We start from the raw sequence: 17,500 nt of genomic DNA, 5'->3' as shown, positions 1-17,500 counted from the left end.
GATAAATCAACTTAACAAACACAACAACAGCAACAACATAAAAGAAATAAATTCCATACCAAACCCCTTAAATAAAATAAATAAATAAATAAAAGTGTTGCCATGTCCAGAAACCGAGACCAGAGAACGGAGACTCGAGACCACTTACCTGTGAGGATGTTATGGAAGGCTGTCTCGACGTTGGTGGAGTCTAACGCGGACGTCTCGATAAAAGAGAGACCCTCCTTCTCAGCAAACGCCTTGGCCTCCTCGGTGGGCACGGACCGCAAGTGGCGCAGGTCAGACTTGTTGCCTAAAGGGACGGGAGGAAGAGGAAGAGGAGGAGGAGGAGGAGGAGGTTGTTAGAGGCTTCGATTTGTAAGAAGAATAGTATAAAACATGTGTGAAGGAACCATGGAAAATTATAAAAAAAATTGTATTAGCTCTGAAATGGTGCCGCAGGTCAGACTTGTTGCCTAAAGGGATGGGAGGAAGAGGAAGAGGAGGAGGAGGAGGAGGAGGTTGTTAGAGGCTTCGATTTGTAAGAAGAATAGTATAAAACATGTGTGAAGGAACCGTGGAAAATTATAAAAAAAATTGTATTAGCTCTGAAATGGTGCCGCAGGTCAGACTTGTTGCCTAAAGGGATGGGAGGAAGAGGAAGAGAAGGAGGAGGAGGAGGAGGAGGAGGTTGTTAGAGGCTTCGATTTGTAAGAAGAATAGTATAAAACATGTGTGAAGGAACCATGGAAAATTATAAAAAAAATTGTATTAGCTCTGAAATGGTGCCGCAGGTCAGACTTGTTGCCTAAAGGGATGGGAGGAAGAGGAGGAGGAGGTTGTTAGAGGTTCAATTGGTAGGGAGAAGAATAGTATAAGGCATCTGTGTGAAGGAACCATGGAAAATTAGAAGAAAAAAGATTGTATTAGCTCTGAAACAGTGCCACAGGTCAGACTTGTTGCCTAAAGGGTCAGGAGGAAGAGGAGGAGGAGGAGGAGGAGGTTAGGGGTATCGATTTGTGGGCAGAAGAATAGTATAAGGCATCTGTGTGAAGAAACCAAGGAAAATTAGAAAAAAAAGATCGTACTAGCTCTGAAAGTGGAGCGGTCAGATTTGTTGCCTAAAGGGACAGGAGGAAGAGGAGCAGGAGGAGGTTAGAGGCTTCGATTGGTAGGGAGAAGAATAGTATAAGGCATCTGTGTGAAGGAACCATGGAAAATTAGAAGAAAAAAGATTGTATTAGCTCTGAAACAGTGCCACAGGTCAGACTTGTTGCCTAAAGGGACAGGAGGAAGAGGAGGAGGAGGAGGTTAGGGGTATCGATTTGTGGGCAGAAGAATAGTATAAGGCATCTGTGTGAAGAAACCAAGGAAAATTAGAAAAAAAAGATCGTACTAGCTCTGAAAGTGGAGCGGTCAGACTTGTTGCCTAATGGGACAGGAGGAAGAGGAGGAGGAGGAGGTTAGAGGCTTCGATTGGTAGGGAGAAGAATAGCATAAGGCATCTGCGTGAAGGAACCATGGAAAATTATAAAAAAAGATTGTATTAGCTCTGAAAGTGGAGGTCAGACTTGTTGCCTAAAGGGACGGAAGGAAGAGGAGGAGGAGGTTAGAGGCTTTGATTTGTAGGAAGATGATTTGTGTAAAGTATTTGTGTGGAGGAACCATGGATAATTAGAAGAAAAAAGATTGTATTAGCTCTGAAATAGTGGTGCAGGTCAAACTTGTTGCCTAAAGGGACAGAAGGAAGAGGAGGAGGAGGTGGTTAGAGGCTTCGATTTGTAGGAAGAAGAATAGTACAAAGCAGGTTTGGAGGAACTGTGGAAAATTAGAAAAAAAAGATCGTATTAGCTCTGAAAGTGGAGCAGGTCAGACTTGTTGCCTAAGGGGACAGGAGGAAGAGGAGGAGGAGGTTGTTAGAGGCTTCGAATTGTAGGAAGAATATTACAAGTAAGAGTGAGGAGGAACTGTGGAAAATTATAAAAGGAAAGATTGTATTAGCTTAGAAACAGCCCTAAATCTAAACTAAAAGGTCTATCTGCATTAGTGCGAATAGCTTAAGAAATGTTGTCAAGAGGATGGTTTTCTGAGCTATACACTAGAATAAGGATAGGGTAGGTTTGGGAGGCTTGACAGAGGGACGAGGAGGAGGAGACGGAGGTTAGGGGCTTTCACTGGTAGAGAGAATAGTACAAAGCATATGTTGAGGAGCTGTGTAAAATTAGAAAGACTCAATTAGCCCTGAGGTAGGTGCCATCCCAAGTAACCATCTGTAACCAAGAATTAGCTTTGATGAACATAGATATGGAGAGACAACACTAGATAACCACTTACAGGTCTCCTCCACTCTATGATATATAGGTCTTCCAATCGATTCTTCATAATGATCCATCTGACTCACTTTTAGGATCAGTCCAATCTTTATTTATGCTATTTTGTGTGTTTATTTCATGTTCATACTAGCTTTAGAAATGATTAAAATACAGTGCAGTCCAGTAAACATCATTAATATTACATACCGGGCAGTCTAGGTAACAATATATGAATCCTACAATCAATCCTATTAATCAAACCTGAAGTTGGTTATACAGTCGATTCACCCCAAGATTGCTTTACCAAGAAAATAACCCAATTGTAAAGTGTGGGAGACTTGCAGTTAACTGACCACAAAAATACAAGTAGAGCAACACAAACTACCACTTTTGAACTCTCACATCAGTTGTTTCTAAAGGCAAAAAGAGAGGCAAAATGCATGCTCAGAAGTGTTTTTTAGAGTTATTGGTACAGCTGCCTTGTCAAACTCCCACTAGCATCAAGAAACTACTCATGGAAAGGCCCACACCTCCTTCAAAACACCCCCCTTTTTTTTTACAAGGAAGCAGCTCAAGGGCATAAAAAAAAAATGTTGAAAAAAAAAAGCCTATAAAACACTGCTCCTAAAAATGGGAAAGTAAAGAGTGCCCAAAAGAGAGGTAAATTTTGGGTAGAGAGGTGTCTTGCTACTCTACTCTCTGCCAAAAGTGTGTGCCTGGGTGCCGAAATGTTTAATGATATGGACCTAAGACCCTCACAAGCCCCCACACCCACCGACAAGCATGATGACAATGTTCTGGTCAGCATGGTCCCTCAGCTCCTTCAGCCAGCGCTCGACGTTGGTGTAGGTGAGGAGTTTGGCGATGTCGTACACCAGCAAGGCACCCACAGCACCCCTATAGTAGGCGGAGGTGATGGCTCGGTAACGCTCCTGGCCAGCAGTGTCCCAGATCTGTGCCTTTATCGTCTTGCCGTCCACCTGGGGATGACGATAGTGGTGGTGATGGTTGACGTGTGTGTGTGTGTTTACCTAGTTTTAGTTTTACCGGGCCTGGGCTTTACGCTCCTGTGGTCCCGTCTCCGTATCTACATTTATCTAACTTTTCCTTAAGGCTTTGCACAATCCTCGCTAATACTACATCCTCACTTAGTCTGTTCCAAGCCTCTATATTTCTCTGCAGGAAGCTATATTTCTTTATGTGTCTCAAGCATCTTCCCTGCCTCAATTTTTAAGTATGTCCTCTTGTGTTCCTGGTGGTAATTCCTTCTTTTAGTGTGTGTGTGTGTGTGTGTGTGTGTGTGTGTGTGTATCATCCTTCTATCCACCTGGTAAAGACGATAATGGGTGATGTTTGGTGTTATGTGTTGGTGATGATAAAGGTGGTGATGGTATTGTGTTGTTATATGATTCTACAGATGGTCATATTCAACACCATATTCTAACACCACCAACACCCCATCGTTATCCTGCAACTGGCAACACTGTGATAATGATGGTAATAGTAACCTTCCTTTCCCTCCCCCTCCTCCTCCTCTTCCTCCTTCCTCTTCCTTGCTTCTCCTTTCCTTTCCTTCCTTCTCTCCTCCCCCTCTTCTTTTGTCTCCTTCCTTCTCTCTCTCTCCCTCTCCCTACCCTTCTCCTTCCTTCCTCTGCTTCTCTCTATCCTCCTCCCTTCCTCTTCTTCACTCTACACTCCTTCCTTCTCCTTCTCTCTTCCTCTATCCTTATTTCTTCTCCACCTATTATCTTCTCTTTCTTCCCTCCTCTTATCTCCCTCTATCTTTCCTTCCATCTCTTTCCTCCTCCCTCCTTCCTTATCCCTTCTTCCCATCTTCTATTCTTTCTCCTTCCTCTTAATTATCAACTATCTTTATTTTCTTCTTTTCCTCTCCTCATATTCTTCCTTCCCTAACCTCTTCCTTCCTCTCCTCCTCCTCCTCCTCCTCTATTCACACCTATTTATGCACAGTTACAGAAGATTGGCTAGCGCATGATGAAACAATAGGCTCTTCCTCTTCCTCCTCCTCCTCTTCCTCTTCCTCCTCCTCCCTGTATGAAGTCACAACACCACTAATTCTACAGCTGTCGATGTTTTTAGTAGTTAGTGTTACTGTGGATAGTGTTGTTCGAGTTAGTGAGTGTGTGTGTGTGTGTGTGTGTGTGTGTGTGTGTGTGTGTGTGTTTTAAAGGTAGCTTAGATAAGGCATCACTCCGTTCTCACCGACAGATAAAAAAACAAATTGGGTGAGAAACTGTCAAGGTGTCTGAATGTGATATCAAAAGAGGTGCCAACTAGGAGAGAAAGAGGGGAGAGAGAGGTAGAAGGGGAGGAGAGAGAAGAAAACAAGAGTAGCAAAGGACAATAGAGAGAAAGGAAGGAGGAGGAGGTACAGATGGAGAGGAAAGAAGAGAAACGGTAGAGGAGGAAAGGGGGGTAGATGGAGAGGATGGAGAAGAAGGAAGAGGAGGAATAGGAGGCAAAGATGGAGAGGACAGAGAAGGGAGGATAAAAGGGATATGGAGAGAGAAAGAGAGGAGGAGAAATAAGAGAAGAAAGAGAGGTACAGATGGGAGTAGAGAGGAGACACAGGAGGAGGAAAAAGAGGTAGAGGAGAGGAAAGAGGAGAAACAGGGAGAGGAAAAAGGAAGAGAGATAAGGAGACAGGAAGAAGAGGAGGAAAGGGAATAGAAACAAAGAGGAAAGAGGAGGTAGAGAAAAAAAGGAGAAATGGGAGATAGAGAAAAAGAAGAGGAGAAACAAGACTAGGAAAGAGGATGAGTAAGAGATGAGAGGAGGACAAAGAGGAAAGGGAATAGAAACAAAGAGGAAAGAGGAGGTAGAGAAAGAGATGAAGGAAAAAAAAGTAGAAATGGGAGATAGAGAAAAAAACAGGAGAAACAAGACTAGGAAAGAGGATGAGTAAGAGATGAGAGGAGGACAAAGAGGAAAGGGAATAGAAACAAAGAGGAAAGAGGAGGTAGAGAAAGAGATGAAGGAGAAAAAAAGTAGAAATGGGAGATAGAGAAAAAAACAGGCGAAACAAGACTAGGAAAGGAAGGTAAGAGATGAGAGGAGGACAAAGAGGATACAGGACAGCCAGGAGGAAGGGATTAAGGATAAGTTAAATGAACACAACAAACAGGATAACATAAACAAGCATGAGTAAACAACATATTACCAGACACTTTGGCTCTCACACTTCTCAAGGCCACAAAGGAAGTGAGTCAGAGTACTTTGAGTGTTTTTTTATGTTCGTGGTGCGTAAGTCTTGTCAAACTATCCTTAGGCTCATAAAACTACCATTTCTCAAGGCCATACAGGAGATTAGTCAGGTTCTCATGAGTGGTTTGTCAGATTCATGGTGCGTAAGTCTTGTCAAACTATCCTTAGGCTCATAAAACTACCATTTCTCAAGGCCACAAAAGAAATGAGTCAGGGTATTGTGAGTGTTTTTTATGTTCGTGGTACATAAGTCTTGTCAAACTATCCTTAGGCTCATAAAACTACCATTTCTCAAGGCCATACAGGAGATTAGTCAGGTTCTCATGAGTGGTTTGTCAGATTCATGGTGCAGATCCCTTGTCAAACTATCACTAGGCTCATAAAACTACCATTTCTCAAGGCCATACACAAGATTAGTCAGGTTTTTGTCAGATTCATGGAGCATAAGTCTTGTCAAACTATCCTTAGGCTCATAAAACTACCATTTCTCAAGGCCACAAAGGAAATGAGTCAGGGTATTGTGAGTTTGTTTTTTTACGTTCATGGTGCAGATGCCTTGTCAAACTATCACTAGGCTCATAAAACTACCATTTCTCAAGGCCATACAGGAGATTAGTCAGGTTCTCATGAGTGGTTTGTCAGATTCATGGTGAAGAAGCCTTGTCAAACTGTCATTAGGCTCATAAAACTACCATTTCTCAAGGCCATACAGGAGATTAGTCAGGTTTTTCAGATTCATGGTGAAGAAGCTTTGTCAAACTACATCACCAGGCTCATAAAACTACCATTTCTCAAGGCCATACAGGAGATTAGTCATGTTTTTCAGATTCATAGTGAAGAAGCTTTGTCAAACTACATCACCAGGCTCATAAAACTACCATTTCTCAAGGCAATACAGGAGATTAGTCATGTTTTTCAGATTCATGGTGAAGAAGCTTTGTCAAACTACATCACCAGGCTCATAAAACTACCATTTCTCAAGGTCACAAAGAAGATTAGTCAGGTTCTCATAAGTTGTTTGTCAGATTCATGGTGCAGCAGCCTTGTCAAACTATCACCAGGCTCATAAAACTACCATTTCTCAAGGCAATACAGGAGATTAGTCAGGTTTTTCAGATTCATGGTGCAGAAGCCTCATCAAACTACATCACCAGGCTCATAAAACTACCATTTCTCAAGGCAACATAGGAGATTAGTCAGGTTGTCATGAGTTGTTGTTTTCAGATTCATGGTGTTAAGGAGAAGCCTTGTCAAACTATCACTAGGCTCATCAAACTAGCCTGGCAATACTAACACAACAACCTCCACCAAAGCCTTGTCAAACTATCACTAGGCTCATCAAACTAGCCTGGCAATACTAACACAACAACCTCCACCAAAGCCTTGTCAAACTATCACTAGGCTCATCAAACTAGCCTGGCAATACTAACACAACAACCTCCACCAAAACCTTGTCAAACTATCACTAGGCTCATAAAACTACCCATAGCAATACTAACACAACCTCTACCAATGCCTTTATCAAACTGTTACTAGGCTCATCAAACTACCCATGGCAATACTAAAACAGTCTCTACCAAAGCCTTGTCAAACTATCACTAGGCTCATAACACTACCTATGGCGATACTATCACAACCTCTACCAAAGCCTTGTCACACTCATCACTAGGCTCATCAAACTACCCATGGAAATACTAACACAACCTCTACGCCTTCCTAAATTCATTACTAGGCTCATAAAACTACCCACGGCAATACTAACACAACCTCTGCCAAAGCCTTGTCAAACTATCACTAGGCTCATAAAACTACCCAAGGCAATACTAACACAACCCCTACCAAAGCCTTGTCAAACTATCACTAGGCTCATAAAACTACCCACGGCAATACTAACATAACTTCTACCAAAGCCTTGTCAAACTATCACTAGGCTCATCAAACTAGCCTGGCAATACTAACAACAACCTCTACCAAAGCCTTGTCAAAATATCACTTAGCTCATAAAACTACCCATAGCAATACAAACACAACCCCTACCGAAGGCTTGTCAAACTATCACTAGGCTCATAACACTACCCTCAGCAATACTAACACAACAACCTCTACCAAAGCCTTGTCAAACTATCACTAGGCTCATAACACTACCCATGGCAATACTAACACAACAATCTCTACCAAAGCCTTGTCAAACTATCACTAGGCTCATAACACTACCCTCAGCAATACTAACACAACAACCTCTACCAAAGCCTTGTCAAACTATCACTAGGCTCATAACACTACCCATGGCAATACTAACACAACAATCTCTACCAAAGCCTTGTCAAACTATCACTAGGCTCATAACACTACCCTCAGCAATACTAACACAACAACCTCTACCAAAGCCTTGTCAAACTATCACTAGGCTCATAATACTACCCATGGCAATACTAACACAACAACCTCTACCAAAGCCTTGTCAAACTATCACTAGGCTCATAAAACTACCCATGGCAATACTAACACAACCTCTACCAAAGCCTTCCTAGACATCACTAGGCTCATAACACTACCCACGGCAATACTAACATAACTTCTACCAAAGCCTTGTCAAACTATCACTAGGCTCATCAAACTAGCCTGGCAATACTAACAACAACCTCTACCAAAGCCTTGTCAAAATATCACTTAGCTCATAAAACTACCCATAGCAATACAAACACAACCCCTACCAAAGGCTTGTCAAACTATCACTAGGCTCATAAAACTACCCATGGAAATACTAATATAACCTCTACCAAAGACTTGTCACACTCATCACTAGGCTCATCAAACTACCCATGGCAATACTAACACAACCTCTACCAAAGCAAAATGTGGGTGTGTAAGTCCCAAAAACATCTGAGAATATGGGCGTGAATCCTGCAAATGACAACAGGGTAAAAATAGTGTACAACCATGAGTCTATCCCTCATAATGGACAAGGCTCTCACTCACCTCTATGCTTCTTGTGGCGAATTCAACCCCAATGGTGGATTTGGACTCGAGGTTGAACTCATTTCTGGTAAATCTGGAGAGGAGGTTACTCTTGCCAACTCCAGAGTCCCCAATTAGCACCACTGAACGAGAGTAGGAGAGAGAGAGAGAAAACACACCATTAGGATATAGACCGAACTGCATTGCTTTAGAAGACACATATTATCTTTTCCATGTCACCCTAAACCATTTCTTCCTTTACTCTGATAGGAAGGGTAAGAGTTAAAGGAGTAGAAGGACTGTTTTGGCACCACTGGGCACATGAGAGTAGGAGAAAGAAGAAAACACACCATTAGGATATAGACCGAACTGCATTGCTTTAGAAGACACATATTATCTTTTCCATGTCACCCTAAACCATCTCTTCCTTTACTATGATAGGAAAGGTAAAAGTTAAAGGAGCAGAATGACTGTTTTAGCACCACTGGGAACGAAAGTGAGAGAGAAGAAAAAGCACACCATTAGGATATAGACCGAACTGCATTGCCTTAGAAGAAACACACTTATTAGCCACTCTGTGTTATCGTAAGATTTTCCATTACTCTGAAAGGAAGGGTAAGAGTTAGAGGAGTAAAATGACTGTTTTGGCACCACTGCATATGAAAGAGTGGGAGAGAGAGAGAGAGAGAGAGAGAGAGAAGCAGACCACCATTAGGATAGATACTGACTTTGCATTGCCTTAGAAGAAACACATATAACTGGCTAACTGTCCTTCCCCTTGCTCTGATAGGAACATTATGAGCTAGAGGGGTAGAATGACTTTGTTTTTACAGTTGTTGTTTTTACAGTATGGGTGGAAGCTCAAGGGAAAAAGACTTAAGTACGAAAACAGAAAATCCCACTAAGCACTTCTCCAGACAATAAAAACAAGTACTGATGCCAGAATACATAAAACAAAGCTGAGAGAGGTAAAATAAGGCTGAATTTATGATCCCAAGAATATTATGTTGAATGGATAGGTAAGTTAGGTAAACCGTACAAGTAAATTAAAGTAGAAGAGTTGATGGATTGATGGAAACGATAGCGGAAAAACAGAGGATTAGAATTTCAATATATACCAAATTGCATTATGTTTTTTTTTTTATATTTTACAGTAGAGGAAACAGTTCAAGGGCAAAAACAAAAGTGAAAACAAAAAAAGATCACTCAGCACTGCTCCTATAAAAGGCAAAATAGAAAACATGTCATTAGGAGATAGGTCAGCATTCTTAAACGCTTCCTTCTCTTGCATCAATCAATTCTAAATGCAAATAAGGTGGTTAAACGCGTCCCCATTAGCGTTTCTTTACGTTCATGGTACAGAAACTTTGTCAGACTACCGCAAAACAACAAAACTACCCCTGGAAATGCACAAAACCCCTACAAAAGCAGTGTAAGTGTGTGAGCTTAGGCGATGAAATGTTTAAGAATACGACCCATAAACTGAAGTGCACTGCTACAGAAAACACACCAAGATATACACTATGGGAATATGGACATTAGCAAGGTATATCAAGGTGTTTATGAAGTACCTTGGACCCAATTCCCCCTTCCAACCCCTTAAGTTAATAGGCACAGGTACTGACAGGTAAGGAACTAATATAAGGTGCACTAATTACTAATAGAAGGTGAGATACTAAGTCAAGGTAGCAATGATTTTAGAACCACCTTAGGACTCACATCACCCCTTACGACCCATTAATCCAATGGGGACAAAGATAAAGACAAACTAATAAAGGATGAAGAAATAAAAGTAAGAAGGTAGAGGTATTGATAGAACCACCTTGGACTTCATTCCCCATTGAAACCCCTGAAAATAATGGCCCACAGGTGTTAAAACTAATAAAGGGAAAGTTAATGGTAGTCCCAGGTGAAGGAAACGAAACTAATGAAAAAAGATATCGGAAGTGTCCAAGACTCAAACCACCATTAAAACCCCTAAACTTAATGGCCCACAGGTGTTAAAACTAATAAAGGGATATGGTAGTTAATGGAAGGTCCGAGTATAGGAAATGAATCTAATAGACCTGTGAAAGATATTGAAAACGCCCAAGATTCAACCCACCAGTAAAATCCCTTAACCTAATGGACCTACAGGTAAAACATGAAGCCCAGGTGATAATTAACACAGCCACAGGTGAAAGACTAACAAATGGGACGGCTAATGGAACCTTATGGGTGAAAGAGATACCGGAAACACCCAAGAGTCAAACCACCACTGTAAAAATTTAACCTAATGGACCCAAAGGTGACATACAAAACCACAGGTGAAATACTAACAAATGGAAGAGTTAATGGAATGCCCAGGTGAAGGAAACTAATATAATGAGCAAAAGAGTTATCAGAAATGCCTGAGTCAAACAAACATTGAAAACTCTTAAAATAATGGTCCACAGGTGTTAAAACTAATAAAGTGACAGTTAATGGAAGGGTCAGGTGAACGAAACAAATCTAATAGGCAAAAGAGATATCAGAAATGCCCAAGACTCAAACCACTACTAAAAACTCTTAACCTAATGGACCCAAAGCTGAAAAACGAAACCCATGTGGTACCAGTTAATAAAGTCACAGGTGAAGGGGGGCTAATGGAAGTTTAGATTATAGGTAACGGTTCTAATGGGAGAAAAAGATAACAGAAACGCCCAAGAGTCAAACCACCATTAAAAACCCTCAACTTAATGGACCCACAGGTAGAAAACAAAGCCCAGGTGGTAATTAACATAGCTACAGGTGAAGGGGGGCTAATGGGAGGGATAATGGGAGGTTAGATTATAGGAAATGGGTCTAAAGGGTGAAAAAGATAACAAATGCCGAAGTCAAACCACCATTAAAAACTCTTAATTTAATGAACCCAAAGGTAGAAAACAGACAAATTGGGCAGTTAATGGAAGGATAGATTATAGGAAACGTATCTAATGGGCGAAAGAGATATCGGAAACGCCCAAGAGTTACACCACCATTGAAAACCCTTAACTTAGCATCCCCACAGGTAAAACACGAACCCCAGGTGATAATTATCGAGACCACAGGGGAAGGGGGGGCTAATAAGGGGGTAATGGGGGGGTAATTAAGGTGACGGGTTGGCGATCAGCTGATTCGTGTCAACTATGGAGGAGGTGGGCGGGGGAGTGAGTCACGGGGGGAACCGAGTCACCTGGGGGCGTGAGACAACCCCAGGGGCTCACCTTTGAATAAATAGTCATACTCGTCGTCCCGGTTGCCCATTTTCGGTTTGGGTGAGGAAAAGGACCGGGAGGAGGAGGAGGAGGAGGTCAATGTAAACAAAAGAAATCCTTGTCAAAAGTCAAGATGGATGGCGGTGGAGGGCAAGAGTCCGGGGTAATGGCGCCGCTGGGAGGATGACACAGCCTTCACAGCTCCCTCCGGCGGCTGCAGCACCGTGATGGGGCGGATAAATGGCGATAAAGGCGCGACACAGCTCACAGCGGCCCAAGATGGCGACCCTTCACGCCTCTCCTGCCCTACACTGTTGCCAGACCTCGCCCGCCGGGAACCATTATCATCAGCAGCGACTACTTTATCATCATTTCCGGCTGCATGATGTTACTGTCTTGTGTTTTTTTGGTTTTAATTACTTGCCTTTATTGGGTTCTGTTGGTTCTTTGTGCTAGTGCTCATCTTCTTCATTGTCATTCATCTTCATTCATATCCGGCTGATGTTACTGTCTTGTGTTTTGGTTTTAATTACGTGTCTTTATTGGGTTTTGTTGATTCTTTATGCTAGTGTTCATCTTCTTCTTCATGTTCATCTTCATTGTCATCCCCATCTTCATCTTCATCGTCAGCAGCAGCTCCTATAGAACGTATACCATATTCGGTTGTTTTTTCCTGTCATTGCGTTAATTCCTTATCTATATCGTGTTTTATGGGTTTTTCTTCTTCACCTTCATCATTATCTTCATCCTCAGTAGCTGCTCCGCCCTATATATTTCATCATACCCGGTCCTGTTACTTGTATTGTTGTTTCTCATCTTTATCATGATTTTTATAGGCTCCTCCATGTTAATTAGTGTTCATTTTCACCTTCATGTTCATCTTCATCCTCACCTCCATATCTTTATCTTAATTCATCAGCTTAATTTCATCTCCGGTTGATTTTGTGTTCGCTGCTGTGACTTAATTTTGTTTTAATTTCTTATCCTTGTTATGTTTTGTAGGTTATTCTTCGTTAGTGCTAATATTCTTTATCTTCATCGTTTGTAGCAGCTTCTATATCATGCTCGGTTGATTTTGTGACTCGTTTGTCTTGCCTTTTGTGTTTTGTTCCTTCTCCCTTGTTTTTTACCTGCAACAATAAACTATCAATCAATCAGTTTCCCACATCATACTGTTCGTCATTATGTTATTTTCACCTTCGTCATCATTCAACAGCTTCTATATCATGCTCGGTTGATTTTGTGACTCGTTTTTCTTGCCTTTTGTGTTTTGTTAGTTTCCCACATCATACTGTTCGTCATTATGTTATTTTCACCTTCGTCATCACTCAACAGCTTCTATATCATATCCGGTTGATTTGCTGGTGTTGTTTTACTTGCGTTTTTCTCGTTTTTCATTCATAGGTTCTTCGTGTTACTGTTCATCTTCATCTTCAGCATCACCAGCATCACTTATCCGGACCTATACTACGGTTGACGTGTTACACTTAATTCTATACACAACACTTCCATTACCCGTGTTTTACCTGATCATCCATGTCCTGTATTTAGAGGAGAGCGAAGATCAATCGGACAGTTGAAAGATCCGGACATCACATATATTTTAAAACGTATAAATGGAACTGAGTAAATAATATAAGAGTATATAAGTTAGCTGTGCCGCAGTAGAATAAAAAGTAATGCGCTTTTCCAGAGGCTGAGGAGAGGATATAACGCATAAACCTTTGAATGGAACAAACTGACCAATAGGAAAGTTCAGAGATGGTGGGAACGACTTACCATTTCCAAGCTATACATTAATAAATTTTCATTACTCATACTCAATTTTCCATATTAAACCAAGTAAACCTCAACAATTAACATGGACTTCAGAGCAGTTTGTCTCTCACCCTTGCTTCAGAGAGGGTATAAGACATAAACCTCTAAATAAAACTAACTAAAATAAATGTAAACATCACTGGGAAGCATTTTCACATACCTGTCAATGTTTGTATTTGCCGCCATTATATCATCATCATCATCAGACTATTCATATATGTGTCGATCTCTCTCCATCTTTCTCAAGCTTTTCCATTCCCCGGTCTTTATTCCCCTATTCCTCCATGTCAAGTTCCTCTATAGTTCCTTTAGTTTCCAGTCCTCATGTAAATATTAAGCCCAAACTTCCTAAATTGCATTACATCATTTAAACGGCTTTTCCTTTGGTCCATTCACAGATAATCCATCAATATTAAGCTGAAATGACCTGATATACCCTTTGATAAACGTTAATTAACCTTAAATAAGGGAATTATAGTTAATTTCAGTTCAGCTGAAGGTCGGTGATATAGCCTTTGCAACGGCATCCCCTTTGCTTCCTCTTGTCTATTTTTAGGTGGTTGTAGTCCTCTTTTTTTCCCTTTTTTGTCCAGAACTCATGAAGTACTCAGTATATTAATTTTCCTATATTTCAACATCTTCCTCCTCTTCTTCTTCAGTGTTATGTGCTCGGTATGGTAACACTGGCCGAGGGGAGAGGTGGAGGAGGAGGAGGAGGAAGAGGAGGATAGATGCACCTCTCCTCCAGACGACTCAACTCTCTTATTCGATGGTTTACAGAGCTTCCAACCCTTTCCTTATCTAGGCCAGGCATTTATTTTTTACAGTAATTTGTCTTATCATTAACCTCAACTTGTCATTCTTAACTTACTTCCTGTTAACTTATATATCGGCTACTTTACTACTATTTGACTCCTTACTGAACACTTGTCTTATCGTTAGTCTCAACTAGTCATTATTAACTTGTTTCCGCGGTTACCTTATTATATATTCTTAATACTTGAACACTTTGAACACTTGCCATTATCTAACCATCTTACGCATTCCTCTATTTTTCATTCTATTTCCATTCTTCATTCCTCTTTATTGCGTCAGGCTTAATAAAGGGTTAACTATACTAACAATAAACTATCAATCAATCAATCTTATACTCATTCTTCTTTTAGTTCACTCATCTTACAACAAAAAATATTTCAATTCAATTCAATTCTTCATCTACTCTTCTATAGGTATCTTTTTTTCCGGAGACTGGGAATGGAATATGCCGCTTAGCTTTTGTTCTCGTGTTATCAGATTGAGTCATGACACTGGGCAGGCTAATCTCTGTTTGTCATTCCTCTCCTTAATTCCTTACGCCACATCCTTTTCATTTGTTGTTTTACTTGCAGCAATAAACTATCAATCAATCAATCATTCCGATATACCAGTTTGCTTATTGTCTAGCTAACGATCTTTTTTCTCCTCTTTCCTCCTCTTGTTTCATTATCTTAAATTTTTTTTTCTCATTTTTTCTCCTCTTAATTTCTCTCTACCTTCCTCTTTTTTTTCTCCTCTGTCCCCTTCCTCTCCTCTTCTCTTTCCTCTCGATCCTATACCTCATTTTTCTCCTGTAGTTTTTCTCTTTCCTTTCCATCTGTAAATCCCTCTCCTCTTTCCTCTGTCTATCTATAGGCTATAACTATTAACTCGATCTATATTCATTTCTGTTTATTAATACCTACGTTCCTTTTGGCTAACGTCACATCTCTATATACTCATTCTCCTTAATCCCTTGTTGTTTACCTGCAACAATAAACTATCAATCAATCAATCAATCATTAGTTCTCAACCATGCCACATATATTATACCAGTTTGCTTTCTGACTAGCCTATGTTAAATTACGTTAGCAAGTATTTCCACCCTTCCTTCTAACTCTATATACACCTTTACTTACTAATATCTACATTCCTTTTTGCTAACGTCACATCTATACTCATTCTCCTTAGTTCTCCATCATGCAACATTATACCAGTTTGCCTATTGACGTTAGCAAGACCTGTTGACTCTATACATTTTTATCTACATTCCTTTTTGCTAACGTCACATCTATACTCATTCTCCTTAGTCCTCAATCATGCAACATTATACCAGTTTGCATATTGACGTTAGCAAAACCTATTGACTCTATACATTTTTATCTATACATTCCTTTTGGCTAACGTCACATCTCTACGCATTTCTCCTTAGTCCTCAATCATGCCACATCCTTATCACATGATTTTTAGGTCGGCATCCGCAGACGCTTCCGACTTTCACATTAACTATTTCCAGTGGCCAAAAAAGGAGATGAATCGGGTTCCAAAGAGTGATTTTTAAGGCTCGTGGTATAGAAGGCTCATCTAACTACCATCAGAGCCGTAAAACTACCCCTGGAAATGCACATAACTCCTTCGAAAGCCTTGTCAAATATGTGTGCATGCTTGGGCGCGGAAATGTATAAGAATATGATCCTTTACTGTTTTGCTTGTATATGTTATAATTTTAGTAAGAATTTCCTCTCATTTCTCTTGCTATTAACTATGCCTGAACTCATTTCTCCTCATATAAAGAAGACAAAGAAGGAATAGAAGACAAAGAAGAAGGAATAGAAAAAGAAAGAGAAGAAGGAAGAATCAAAAGAAGAGTACTCATTCCTTCTGCTAAAGTCATAATCATTCTCCTGTGTCGAGTTAATCAGTCAACCACGAGCCGGAGATGAGCACCGCCGCCACGCGCAGCAATAACATATGATCGTAACTTTACCTAGACGTTAGTAAGAACTTGTCCCCTCAATCATCATTCTCCTCATTACAACGGCTATTTGCTTATCAATCTATCTATCTATTTATATTTACTCAGTTTTTTTTTCTCGTATATTTGGCGAGGCAAGAATTCAGTCTCACTCAGTTTTTATCCTTTTTCTTTTTCCTTTTTATTATTGTTTTTCCGTATAATGTCAAAGGAATAATTAAAGCTTAGTTTTCATCCTCTTTTTTTTGCCTCTATACTGTTTTTTCTCGTATTTTAGGGAAAGCAAGAAAAAATCATCCTCTCAGTTTATATTATTTTTTGTCATTTTTACGTTTTTTTTTGTGCCGTTCAAACTACTTCTTAAACTGAGCTCTTTAATTTAAAAAGCGAGACTGTAATATTACAATAACTCCATTTCCTCCGTCCTTACCATACAATACAATATACGATAGTCATTTAAATGCGTGTATACTTCAGGTGATATTCATATGCATTTCACAGCCGGATTTCCTGTTGCATATTTTGGGTGACATAAAGAGTTGGCTTCTGCAGTAGTAGTAGTAGTAGTAGTAGTAGTAGTAGTAGTAGTAGTAGTAGTAGTAGTAGTAGTAGTAGTAGTAGTAGTAGTAGTAGTAGTAGTAGTAGTAGTAGCAGTAGGAGGAGGAGGAGGAGGAGGAGTAGTAGTAGTAGTAGTAGTAGTAGTAGTAGTAGTAGTAGGAGGAGGAATAGATAGATGATAGTAGTAGTAGTAGTAGTAGTAGTAGTGGTAGTATTAATGCGATCAGAAAACAATAATAAGAAAAATAAGAGGAAGAGGAAATGCGAAAATAAAAAGTTAAAAAGCAAGGAGAAAATGACGAAAATTAAGAAAGAAGTAAAAAATGAAGGAAATCAAATAAGTCAGACGAAGAAATACTAAGAAAAGAAGATAAAAAGCAAGAAGAATATGACGTAAAGTAAAAGAAAAAAAAAGAATATCAATAAATTACATGAAGAAATACGAATAAACAAGTTAAAAAATGAAAAAAAGGAGAAAGATGAAAATAAAGAAAAATATAGGAAAAAAGAATAAAATAAAATTACTTCGTGCTATACATTGCTGGCATACGACCTTTAACATTATTTATAGTAATGCACACACACACACACACACACACACACACAGTTCACAGAGTTCACAGAGAGGTCAAGGGTCAAAGAAATTGGGGTTAAGAGGGAAATAA

At 40.1% G+C, this 17,500-nt stretch overlaps 1 protein-coding gene across 10 annotated transcripts in view; it reads right to left on the bottom strand.

The window, feature by feature from the left end:
• LOC126992978 (ras-related protein Rab-11A-like) overlaps window positions 1-12,017 on the bottom strand; it is a 36,627-nt gene extending 24,610 nt beyond the window's left edge. For all 10 annotated transcript variants that reach the window (XR_007747211.1, XR_007747219.1, XR_007747220.1 and 7 more), the window contains exons 1-4: window positions 11,699-12,017; window positions 8,496-8,617; window positions 3,067-3,271; window positions 149-292 (exon numbers count right to left, since the gene is read on the bottom strand). Coding sequence is in view for 2 of the 10 variants with exons in the window: in XM_050851828.1 (XP_050707785.1) it covers window positions 149-292; window positions 3,067-3,271; window positions 8,496-8,617; window positions 11,699-11,738 (511 nt within the window). In the remaining 8 variants the exon portion in view is untranslated. The remainder of the gene's footprint in view (window positions 1-148; window positions 293-3,066; window positions 3,272-8,495; window positions 8,618-11,698) is intronic.
• Window positions 12,018-17,500: the final 5,483 nt, after the last annotated feature.

Source organism: Eriocheir sinensis, chromosome 7, assembly GCF_024679095.1.
Source record: "Eriocheir sinensis breed Jianghai 21 chromosome 7, ASM2467909v1, whole genome shotgun sequence".
In the NCBI taxonomy this organism is placed as follows: domain Eukaryota; kingdom Metazoa; phylum Arthropoda; class Malacostraca; order Decapoda; family Varunidae; genus Eriocheir; species Eriocheir sinensis.
The sequence above is the reverse complement of the archived record's forward strand: the minus strand, read 5'-3'. Positions and strand labels throughout refer to the sequence as shown.